This window comes from Erinaceus europaeus, chromosome 18 (assembly GCF_950295315.1).
Source record: "Erinaceus europaeus chromosome 18, mEriEur2.1, whole genome shotgun sequence".
In the NCBI taxonomy this organism is placed as follows: Eukaryota; Metazoa; Chordata; class Mammalia; order Eulipotyphla; family Erinaceidae; genus Erinaceus; species Erinaceus europaeus.
In genome coordinates, this window is record NC_080179.1 from 73,378,025 (window position 1) to 73,390,161 (window position 12,137).

The 12,137-nt window shown below is 37.5% G+C and overlaps 1 protein-coding gene across 3 annotated transcripts in view; it reads left to right on the forward strand.

Moving 5' to 3' along the window:
- KCNJ3 (potassium inwardly rectifying channel subfamily J member 3) overlaps window positions 1-12,137 on the forward strand; it is a 175,629-nt gene that overhangs the window by 11,930 nt on the left and 151,562 nt on the right. For 2 of the 3 annotated variants that reach the window (XM_060178157.1, XM_007520880.3), the window contains exon 2: window positions 2,942-3,158. The exons of the other annotated variant lie outside the window; for it this stretch is intronic. In XM_060178157.1, coding sequence (XP_060034140.1) covers window positions 2,942-3,158 — 217 coding nt within the window. The remainder of the gene's footprint in view (window positions 1-2,941; window positions 3,159-12,137) is intronic. 3 annotated transcript variants of the gene reach the window in all.

Here is a 12,137-nt window from a genome sequence, read left to right on the forward strand (position 1 = left end):
TACCTTTCACATGTATGTATACCTCACAATATTTTGCATGAGAGATATTTCATTCCACTTGTATGAGAGATCCAAACATCTAAAATTAACATAAGATTTTTTCTTTCTTTTTGTTCCATAAAAGTTTCTAAAATTGCACCAAGATTGGAAAGCCTAGGTTAGAAATTCTTATAAGCCTGAAGCAGAATGTGTATGCCTCTAGAAATGTGTGGCTTGTAAGTATCTGCAGGTTTCTGGAACATCTGATAAGATAACCTTGCTTTTGTTAAAGCTTAGACTTCAAACAATGCTACTTCTCCAAACACCTGCCACATTGAAGCCACACCCTTCACACCCATAAAGAGAAAGGCTTTCTATTCATAGTGATAAATGGGCTTCTAAAACTGTTATGACAGCAAAGAAGTTGACAGCTGAACTATTTTATGGCCCAAAATAAAAGATGGCTTGAGATACAAAATTGTAGATAGGTGTAATATCTAGGAGCCATTTAGAGAAAAAATTAAATTCTATCACATATACTAGCAAATGTTTTATTGAATGTGTGGGAAACTTCACTTATCTGAACAACATGTTATAAGCACAGTCCATATCTTTCAGGGAAATGACATATTATTTTTCCTGTAGTGTCAAGTAATACAAGTTGCTAGTGTTGTTTCTTGCAAGACTTGGGTAGGATAAAAGCATAGGGGGGTAGGGAGAACATGGGTATAATTTTGAACATGTGGAACAAAGTTTATAATCAGAAGACATATTAAATTTAAATGAACAAGTATATTTAGTCTCAGTTACTTTTAGATGAACTAAGTTTCGCAACAAATAAAATATGGCTTATTCTAGGCTGGCATTTTTCTGATAGCCTGTTTATCTCTAGTTCACTTCTTTTTGTGTGATATCAGAGGATATAAAAAGTTTGTGTCTGATTGTAAAGTTAATTATAAAGTGATACATATATAAATAACTAACATAGGAATGGTGTGTTTTAGCTTTGAGATGCATATATAATCATTAGTAAGATGCATATTTTCAGGGAAAGTTAATTTCTATAAATGATAAATATCATTTTTAAAGAATTCTCTTTGTGAATAATTTCCCTGACTGAAGACAATGCAGATGATTAATAGGCAAAACCCCCAAATCTGTTTTTAATATTAAACATCAAAATACCACCTTTTGTTTGTATAGCACCTGTTTCTTCATGAAAGAACAGCGAGCTTTAGTTTTTATTCATTTGTATTTATTTTTATCTTCTATTTTGTTGCACTAGCCACTACTTATGCAATTACTACTTAAAATGGAAAGATACTGGTTTCATTCACATTTTACTTGCATGTGAATGTATGTAGAAACGGGTAACTTGAGAAAGCTCCAAAGAGATCTTTCACATTTACAAGTAACAAATGTCTAGTTTTTCCCAGCACTGCTTGTTAGAACTGCTATTTTTATTTCAGCAAAATCAACATCAGATTTCTTTTCCTCATGGTTTTTCTTTTTCTTCGTTGTCAGTAATATGTATTTTTTATTAACTACTCACAAGGCAATGAAGTCAGGTAGTCTTAATATTTTCACTGGATTTTTGTGTTCTAACAGAAGTATAATTCCTGGCTATAGCTCATTACAAAATAACCTCTCCAGTTGTGTTGTTGAAACTCTGCAGTAATTGCCTGGCATAACAAACCACTACCAATTTGAAACCCCTTGGTCCTGTTTTGTCATGGAGAACATCTTACTAACACACATTTCTCAGTGTTTGCAGACTGATTTATTCCACATAGAAAGGCAATCTGTTTCTTGGAACTTTGAGAATGAGGGTTCGTGTTTTCCTTTAAATTACCAGTGCACTGGAAAGACCAATGCTATAGATTCTCATTTGTTTAATAAATTAAGTTTTCAAAGCATCTATTAATATATATTGGATTCATCCAAACCCCAGTAGGAAAACTTGCCCTTGGTTTTTCCTGTATGCAACTGCTTAACCAGACCCTTACTTCACTAGAATCAGCATATAAATTAAACTTAAATATTTGCGGTGTGTGCTTTTTATAAGTAACAGTTTTAAAGATTAAAATGAATAGAAAAGATAGTTTATTTTCATGAGTTGCTAGTTTTTAATAGTCAGGTATAATTTTTCTGTGGTCTTAACATGCAAGCAGTTTATTGAATTTTACCGCAGTAAGGTTTGGAATTCAGTGAACTAATGTAGATTTTTAAATTGTATTTTGATGAAAAAGTTCCATTTGGCATAATTTTTCTGTGTTTTGAAATTCACATAACAAATAGAAAAATTTATAAATTTCATGGTGCTTATTTTTAGAAGCTTCAAAACCGTTAGCTAAAAACACCTGCCTTTTCTTTCTAGTTTATGGACTGGTATGCAAAAAAACCCCATATATTAATATAACACTTTCAGTTTTCTATTTGATTCAGTCCATTGATTGTTTTTCCAACTATCCTGGAAACATGAGTTATGATGTTCTGCTACATAGCTATGTTCCACTACCCCCCTTTTAAATTACGACCAACCTTTTTTAGCTTTAAGAATCTCTTTGTGAATTGCCTACTTCCTTGTTTTGTGAGGAGTAAAATCTGGCATGTACTGAGCTATCCTGCAGTGATTTATGTCAAGTGGTAGCACATGTACACTGAGTTCCACAGTTTGTGCTAACAGCCATTGTTGGGCCAGGCATTTCTCCAAAGCTCACGAGTTAGAGGATGGTAATTATAGTAAGTCGTATATTATAAATAATGCATGTATGTTCCACATGAGCTATGTGGGATTCCGGCCCATTTGCTAGCACATAGCTGCATAATGATTCGTTTGGATTCTGCTGCAGATGATTGATAGTGCAGAATGTTGGCAATGAGGTAAATTGCTGTTGGGCTGCCTTGAAATGTTCAGTGCACGTGGTGATTTTCTTTTTTTTCTTTCTGTGTGCTTGTCTAGTCTCGGCAGACACCTGAGGGTGAGTTCCTGCCCCTTGACCAACTTGAACTGGATGTAGGTTTTAGCACAGGGGCCGATCAACTTTTTCTTGTTTCCCCCCTCACGATCTGCCACGTGATCGATGCCAAAAGCCCCTTCTATGACTTATCCCAGAGGAGCATGCAGACTGAACAGTTTGAGATTGTCGTCATCCTCGAAGGCATTGTGGAAACAACTGGTGAGTAAAACATTCCGCTCTGCCATCAAGTTTCTTTATTCCATAATGCATTGTATTATGTGCATGGTAATCTGTCACTGCTTGGGTTAAATGGTCTCAGTACATAGTAATGACAGCAACAACTTGCTTCATAGTATATTAAATGGATACCTGCTTTGAAAGTGGCAGGTGGATGGTTGTAATGGATACACACACATTCACGTTAACGCAAGAGTCCTCACAGCAAAAAATAAGAAAAGATAGACATGAGTCTTTTTAGAAAAAATAGATTATGTTCTGTATTAATTACAAATATGGATTGCTATAATCCTAAATTTTCTCCAAAGATTTAAGTTAAGATCAATCCATGCAATCAGTGAGCATCCTGACCTCAGCACACTGAGTCCTGTCTTGGAGATGGTTTCTTAGGGTGTCACTGATAGAGCTTTGGTTTTCTGCTATCTCAGTGGAGTATGTCCAGTCTCAGTGGAAAATTCCTTCTATGTGTGTTGCCTGTGTGCTCCAACAGCATTTTAATTGCAAAGTGGGTCACTGGATTTCCCCAGCTGAAACTTCCTTGACCATAAAGAATATCTAAGAGACCTCTCTCTTCCTGTTTTTAATGTTTCAATACAGCTGTGCACTTTATGCTATTCCTTGAGATGCAGTATGACATCAGTATGGCCCAGATATAATTTACTCCTCTCTGAAGAGGGTAAGGGTTGCAAGGGAAAGAACAGAGTCCTGGTATCTGGAGTCTTCACTATGGTTTGGAATCAGCTGGGCTCCTGACACTAAACATATAATGGCTACATAATTATATGTGTGTATACAAATGTATGTTTGCAGACCTATACGTATAATGTGTATCTTGAGTTGTGCCCCTTCTATAAGTAATGGAAATGCAAACAATATTTCAGCTCTCATTTTTACCAATATCATGTAAGTAACCACAAAATAATAATTATCATGTACAAATCACGGTAGTATTGGAAATAGCCTTGGCAGTAATGTGGAAATACTTGCAAGCTTGTACATGACGAGATGAGAGAAATAATTTCCACCTTCACTAAATCATTTTCCAATGATCAAGGTGCGATGCGGTATGGGGTGGGGTCAAGCCATCATAGTTTCTGTATATGTCATGTAACACCTATTTGAAATTCAGGTAAAATACTTTAAGCTTCTTGTCCTTCTCCTTAGAGAGAACATTATATAACAAACACCGCAACACTGTCTAATTTTCAGTACTGTTATTTATTCAGTTGAGATTTTTTAAGTGAGAAAAGACTTAACTCATCTGTTCTTTACCTGCTACTGTATTATTATTTTTTTAGACTACATTATGGTTTAAATTCAATCTTTAGTTTTTTAACTTAAATGGAAGGATTCCATAATACATTGCTCAAATATCATATAATATAATAATGAGGTCAAGTGACAGATGTATTTATTTAAAAACATGGAATTTCAATTGTTATTCATTGCATGTATTGGAGTAGTAATACATTTTAGAACTTTAGCAACAGATGCAATTTTTATTAATTTATTTCATAGAGCATATGGTTCTTTGAGACACCTGTTTATAGTATGCAAGTTCTTATTATTCTAGTCACTGACATAACTGAAATTTGTTTTACTTGATATACTTAAAATTTTTCATTAGGACTTCTTCATTTCTTTCTGAATATCTCTATTTCTATTGTCCATCTTTCCTGTTAACTCTCAGTATATTTTTTAAGATAGAAAAAAATTGCCACAAAATCAGACTATAATCTTTTTATTTTTTAAGCAAGTTTCCCCGGGAACAGATAGTGAGAGGTACACATGGTTAAGTGAACACATTATAGTGTGCAAGGACCAGGGTTCAAGCCCCTGGTCCCCATCTGCAGGGTGTAAGCATCAGAAGTGGTGAAGTAGGGCTGCAGATGTCTTTCTGTCTCTCTCGTTTAACTTTAGAGCTTTACTGAGTAGTGGTTTACAGTATAGTATTTTTTTCACCACTCCCATCACCAAAGGTCTCTGTCCCCAACCCTACCCCCATTGATAACCACTCTAAGTTCTCCCACAGTCTTAGTTATAGGTTGACTTTTTTTTCCACACCTGTGTGTTCAATTCTCTATATTTTGCAGATGAGTGAAACTATTCTGTAGTTGTCCTTCAACTCCTCACTTACTTCACTAAGCATAATCTTTTCCTGTTCCATTCACTTTATCCCAAAGGATACAATACCATCTTTTTTTTTTTTTTTTTGCTGAAAAATACTCCACTGAATATTTATCCCATAATTTTTTTTTATCCAGCTATCTGTTGAATGCCATTTTGGCTGTTTCAAGTTTTGGGGGGTACATATATCTGTTCAAATCAGTGTCATTATATCTTTTAGGTATATGTCTAGGAGTGGAATTGCTGTATCATAAGGTATTTCCATTTGTATTTGTTTAAGGATTCTCCACACTGTTCTCCATAATGGCTGCACCAATAATACATTCTCACCAGCAGTGTAGTAGGGTTCCTTTCTCTCCACATCCTCTCCAACACTTCTCTTTTCTTGTTTTCTTGAGGGAGCCCATTTTCTTAGGTGTGAAGTGAAATCTCAATGTGGTTTTAATTTACATTTCCTTAATGATGAGTGAATTGGAGCATTTCCACATATATTTGTGGGCCGTGGGTATATCTTCTTTAGAGAACTGCCTATTCATATACTCTGCCCACTTTTATTGGATTGTTCTTTTCCTTGAGCTGTATAACTTGAGTTCTTCATAGAAGTTTGATATCAACCGTTTATCTGGAGTATAGTGTATAAATATCTCGTTTCATTTACTGGGTTTCCTGTTCATCCTTACGGAATTTTCTTTTGATGTGTAGAAGCTCTTAAATTTGACATAGTCCCATTTGTTCCTTTTTTATTTTGTTTCCCTTGCCCATAGGGTGGAGTTTCCAAATACATCTTTAATGTTAAGGTCCTGAAATGTTTCACTGATGTATTCTTCTATATATTTTACACTTTAATGTCTAATATCCATATCTTTGGTCCATTTTGAGTTAATTTAGGTGTATGGTATTTGGTGGTGGTCTAGCTTCATTTTTCCACATGAGGTTGTCTAATTCACCCAACACCGTTTGTTAAAGAGACTTTCTATTATTCCCCACTGGGCAGTTTGGGCCCCTTTGTTGTATACAATGTGTGGGTTAAGTCCTGGGCTCTCTACCCTGCTGCATTTGTCCATTGGTCCATTTTTAATTCCAGTACCACACTGTTTTAACTACTATTGTTTTATAATATAAACTGAGTCAGGAATTGTGATGCCTCCATTTTTCTTCCTTTTCCTCAGAAGTGCTCTTTCTATTCATGGTTTTTATAGTCCCATACAAATTTTTTAATAAGTTGTCCAATTCCCTTGAAATATGTAAATTGCTTTTGGCAGGACTGCATTTCAATAATATTTATTCTTCCAAAAATTGTCTCTAAGACTTGTGAAAACTATGGTAGTGGTTATCATTGGGTGGGTGTGGTAAGGAAATTTACCCTGTTGCCTTATGATCTTGTAGACCACAATTAAGGACACAATTAAAAATGGCTGATATGAAAAAATCAACAATGAACAGAGAATACTTTAAAAAAACTTACTTGGAGATTGAATTTCTTATTTAGAGGTTGCCTTTTATAGTGAGTAAAGTCTGCTTCCTCTAACCTCCTAATTAAGTTTGTCTTCTAGATCTAATATAGCCAGACAAATAGCAAAAACACTAATCATAATTTATAGAATTTATTTCATGGGAAATTTATTTGACATTTTGTTTGTGTGTACGCTCTCACTAATTAGATCTTATACTGTTCAAACTCTGTAAAAAATTTTTTCTATATTTCCAGACCTCCTTGAGTCTGGTAAAAATAACATGAACATTTTATGTACATATTTCATTTGATCATTTAAAGTTTTCCTGAGATATAAATCCATCTTTAAGGATGCCTCTCTCTTTTATCCTTCCACTCACAGCAAATTTTACTTTCTCATAGTATTTATTCCTAACAATAAGGCAAATGTGTTCTTCTGAGATGTTTTAAAATACCAATAATGTCATTTTTCACGTCATCATTTTTGTTGTTGTTGTTCATAGCTTTGTGAATAGACGTATCTGAAAGCCTGGTTGTGACTAACCCAGTAGAGTTTACACACTGTCTTGTGCAAGACCCCGATTCTCACCTGTGGGGGAAACTTAATGAGTGATGGGGCAATACTGCAGGGATCTCTCCTGTTTTTTGTTTTTTGGGTTTTTGGGTTTTTTTTTTTTTGCCTCCAGGGTTATTGCTGGGGCTCGGCACCTGCACCATGAATCCACTGCTCCTGGAGGCCATTTTCCCCCCTTTTGTTGCCCTTGTTGTTGTAGCCTTGTTGTGGTTATTATTGTTGTTATTGATATCATTCATTGTTGGATAGGACAGAGAGAAATGGAGAGAGGAGGGGAAGACAGAGAGGGGGAGAGAAAGACAGACACCTGCAGACCTGCTTCACCGCCTGTGAAGCGACTCCCCTGCAGGTAGGGAGCCGGGGGCTCGAACCAGGATCGTTACTCCAGTCCTTGCGCTTTACACCACATATGCTTAACCCGCATCGCTACCGCCCGACCCCCACTCCTGTTTAACTCTCCTCCCCTCTCTATTTATCCTTGTCTGTCATCCTTAATCAAAGGAAAGAAGAGGAGGGGTGACCATCAGGAATGGTAGAGGTCTGCTGGCATTGAGTGCTAGCAATAACCTTAGTGGCAATGAAATAAAACAAAACTTTTATTTGATATTGCTCCATCACATTGAGCATTAAAATACTATATTTTTGTCATTCATTCTTTCACTAGCTCAGTACTTGTATACCTGCTCTGTGCTTAAAGTTCTTTGGAAAAGTTGGTGATACAGTGGTGACTATGACAGGGTGAATTTCATTCTTTGTGGACTTACGTCTCTAAATGTAGGAGGCAGACAAACAAAGAAAAATATTATCAGATAACAATTTGTGGGGACTTAAAAACAGGACTAACCAGGAGCCAGGCGATAGTGCAGCAGGTTAAGTGCGCGTGGGGTGAAGCGCCAAGGACCAGCATAAGGATCCAGGTTCAAGTCCCCAGCTCCCCACCTGCAGGGGAGTCGCTTCGCAGGCGGTGAAGCAGGTCTGCAGGTGTCTGTCTTTCTCTCCTCCTCTCTGTCTTCCCCATCTCTCTCCATTTCTCTCTGTCCTATCCAACATCGATGACATCAGTAACAACTACAATAATAAAACAACAAAGAAAAAAAAAAACAGGACTAACCAAGGTGGTAGGATCTTTTAAGCACCCCAGTGAACGAACGGTTGGGAAAGTCTCTCTGTGTGGGTGGCTCTTCAGCATCTACCTGCCTGTAAAGAGAAGCTGTGCTGAGAACCACTGAGAACCGCATGGTGGGCACACCGGGAGCGCGCCACAGGGCCTGGATTTCCAGTCAGGCTGATGTACTACAGGAGAGGAGAAAAAGTAGAGGTTGTTGGGTGGCCATGATCACTGTGCCGAGCAAGATGAGGGGAGTCAAATAGGTAGAGGTGTTACCCAGCCCTAGAGTTCACTTCCACCAGCACGAAGGGGTAGGGGGGTCAGTTGGAAAAGCAAAGTCTATATTTATATGAAATGTAGTACTCTCAAGAAGTTTATACAAAAAACTCAAAACAAACAAACAAAAAGCACTTTAGGGGAATGGCACACACAGTGTACACATTACTATGCACAAAGACCTAGGTTCAATTCTAAGCTCCTCACCAACAGCGGAAAAGCTTCAGCTGTGAAGCAGACTCCAAGTGTCTGTCTATCTCTTTCCCTCTCTCTCTCTCTCTCTCTCTCTGTCTCTCCCTCTCCCTTTTCAATTTCTGTCTCTATTCAATACAACAAAATTAAAGCAACTATGACCACCAGAAGCATGTTTCCAGAGATTACCCTGTTGGCAAGTAAGCGAGTCACTTTATTTTCTAGTGAATTGATGTAGTTTCTTTAAAACATGGGTGACTCTAGTGTCTTTTGGATGCATAAAATTGTAGGCAGTTACCACTTTTGTATTCATGGTAATATGCCTACCTCCTCCACCTTTCTAACACACACACACACATACACACACACACGTTACAACTAGTCTCATTAAAAGCTTTCCGATCTAATTTACTGTCTGTTTCTTTTCCAGTAGTTATAACTAAGTTAAAATAGTGTCTGTGGGGAAGGGGGATGGAGGAATTAAAAGCATTCTAATTTCCTTGCAAGTTTCAGCTTTCAACGCAGGAGTTATAAGTATTAGTCTTCTAATTTCTTGAAAGTACTTTCCAGGGATAATAACTTTGGAATCCTGGCCTTTCTGGCCTCAAATGAGCTCAGGATTCACTCCCAACTAGGGGCAGGAGAAGTGCCTTTTTCCTAAATAGTCCTTTACCTTTTTGGCTTAGCCAGTGCATTTCCCCACATAGGCTATCACTCTCACTCTCACTTTCTTTGTTTCTTCTCCCAGTAGAGAGAGCACTGCTTGAGGCAAAAGGAATTACAGATTTGCCTCATTAGAACTCCATGCTTTCAAACATCACTCTGCTCTCTGCTGCTATCTGGCAGTCTTTAATTGTCTTTTCTATCCTCTCCTGCTCTCCTTCTGTGATCTATTTTAGCCTTTCTCCTCTCTTCACTTTCCTCACCTTTGTTCCCTACCTCCTGTCACTCAAGCTCTCATACCTGCCATGCATAATAGACAAAATTCCATGAACTCTGCTTGCTCTTGTGTATTTTGGGAACTTTTCTCATTAAAAAGTTATTATATCCTATTATTTATATCTTTTTATCCTCAAAATTCTTCCTGGGGGTTCAGAGACACTCCATTCTTTCCCTGTGTCATTTTTTTTCTTCTCCACTGTGTCTTGCAGTTGTTATTTATATCCTATAAAGCTCCCCTTTCTACTCCTCCTTGCTCCTGGAAATGTTTCCTGGACGTCTTCCCTTGCTGTCTATATTTTAGAATCCAAACACTCCCCCCATCTTAATTTGCAAAGCACCCACAACCACAGATTCCCTTTTCTTTCCAGCTATAAAACCTCCCCACCAGCTATGGCATTAGATTTGCTCAGAATTTCTAGGCCAGATTTTCACTTGGATGTTACCATTTTATCCAAAGTCAGTTTATCCAAAAATCAAGTCAACTTCTTTAAAATATATATATATATATATATATATATACATATATATATATATATGTGGAGGGGGGGAGTATGTGTATTATTATCATATTATCTAATTATATGTATAGTATTAGATAAAGACAGTGAAAAATTGACAGGGAATGGGGACATAGAAAGGGAAAGAGAAAGAGAGATGCCTGCAGCGCTGCTTCACAGCTTGTTAAGGTTCCTCTCTGGGGACCGGGGACTTGATCCTGAGTCTTTGTCACCACCCACCATCCCAAGTAAACCTTTTACCTTCAAATTACATCTTCATTTTGAAAGTTGTCTCTATTCGTGATTTATATTTTTTAAATTTTTATGTATTTATAAGAAAATACAGGGAGGTAGAACCAGAGTATCACCCTGACACACGCAGTACCGGAGATGTCACTCAGGACTCCATGCTTAAGAGTCCAGAGCTCTATTCACAGAACCACATCCGCAATCACTCAGGACTGTCATATCATCCCAGATTCCTACCCCCTTTCCCTTATTATATGCAATTAAATGGTCAATCTCCAACTGCCTATTCAGCAGCTATTGTGAGCTAGGTATTATTATTATTTGGTTTTTTTTACAAAATTACATAATAACAGGGGTACAATTTCACACCATTGTGGAACCAGAATTCCATGTCTCCACTCCATGTATTGGAAACTGCAGTGATTCTCCCAAGGTCACAGATATATGTTGACTATTATTTCTATAAATATATATATTTTTTTCGATGGTCCTGCCTTCTCTTCCTTTCTAAGTCACATCTACACTTATTACTACTTACACACATCCTCAGTTTTCTCCTCTTCTCTCTCTGGGTTCTGATTGAATTGGAGTCCAGAGCCCGCTAGTCATCTACCCCTAACAGTTCTCCCCCTCTGGGAGTATAGACCAAGATTCTTTATGGGGTGCAGAAGGTAGGAGTTCTGGCTTCTGTAATTGCTTCTCTGCAGGACATGGGCGTTGTCATGTCACTACAAACCCCAGCCTATTTCTTTCTTTCTCTAGTAGGGTAGGGCTCTGGAGACGTGAAGTTCTGGGGCACATTGGTGAGGTCTTCTATCCATGGGGTTCAAGATGGAATCACAGTACCATCTGCAACTTGGTGTCTCAAAGGCAGTAAGTTATGAGGCAGGACAGAATGTTTAATAAATAGAAATAGAGCAGGTGAGAATAGGGACTTTAGGGTGGTAAGAAACTAGGAAGTCTACTTTAGGTATATTCCTAGGAGCCCCCAAATTTAGTGATTTTTGCCCGAGCTTGATAGTTAACATGGAAGTGGACTAAAAAATATTGTTTGAGAAGATATAGTCAGAGTTGAGAATAGAACTAAAAAGTTGTATTAGGGCAGAGAGTAGCTCCTAAACTTGAAGAAATAATTCACCATTTATCACATCAGTCTGACTATGTATATGTACATAGTGCCATATATATTCATATTTAGCACAGAAGCTTGTATAACCTTTGAGTCCCTGTTGATTTGAGCTTGAAGTCCATGGTCACAGCTGGGAACATGCTAGGCTGCACTCATTTCAGGACCCTCAAGAGGCAGAGTAGGTTAACTCAGTCTCCCTTCACAAAGCAGATCAGTCCCTACTGTTGCCACTTTATAGTGGGGGCAAGGTCCTAAAGAGGCACTTGAAAGGGTTAGATATTATTCTTGATCCTGAGGGAAACAAACTCACTGACAATAACAACAAAAATTCTTGCCCTTGTCAGTCCTTATACTCTTATGCAGAGAACAGACATTAGAATGAAGAAGTACCACACGTGTAGAAGGTTAGAAGGT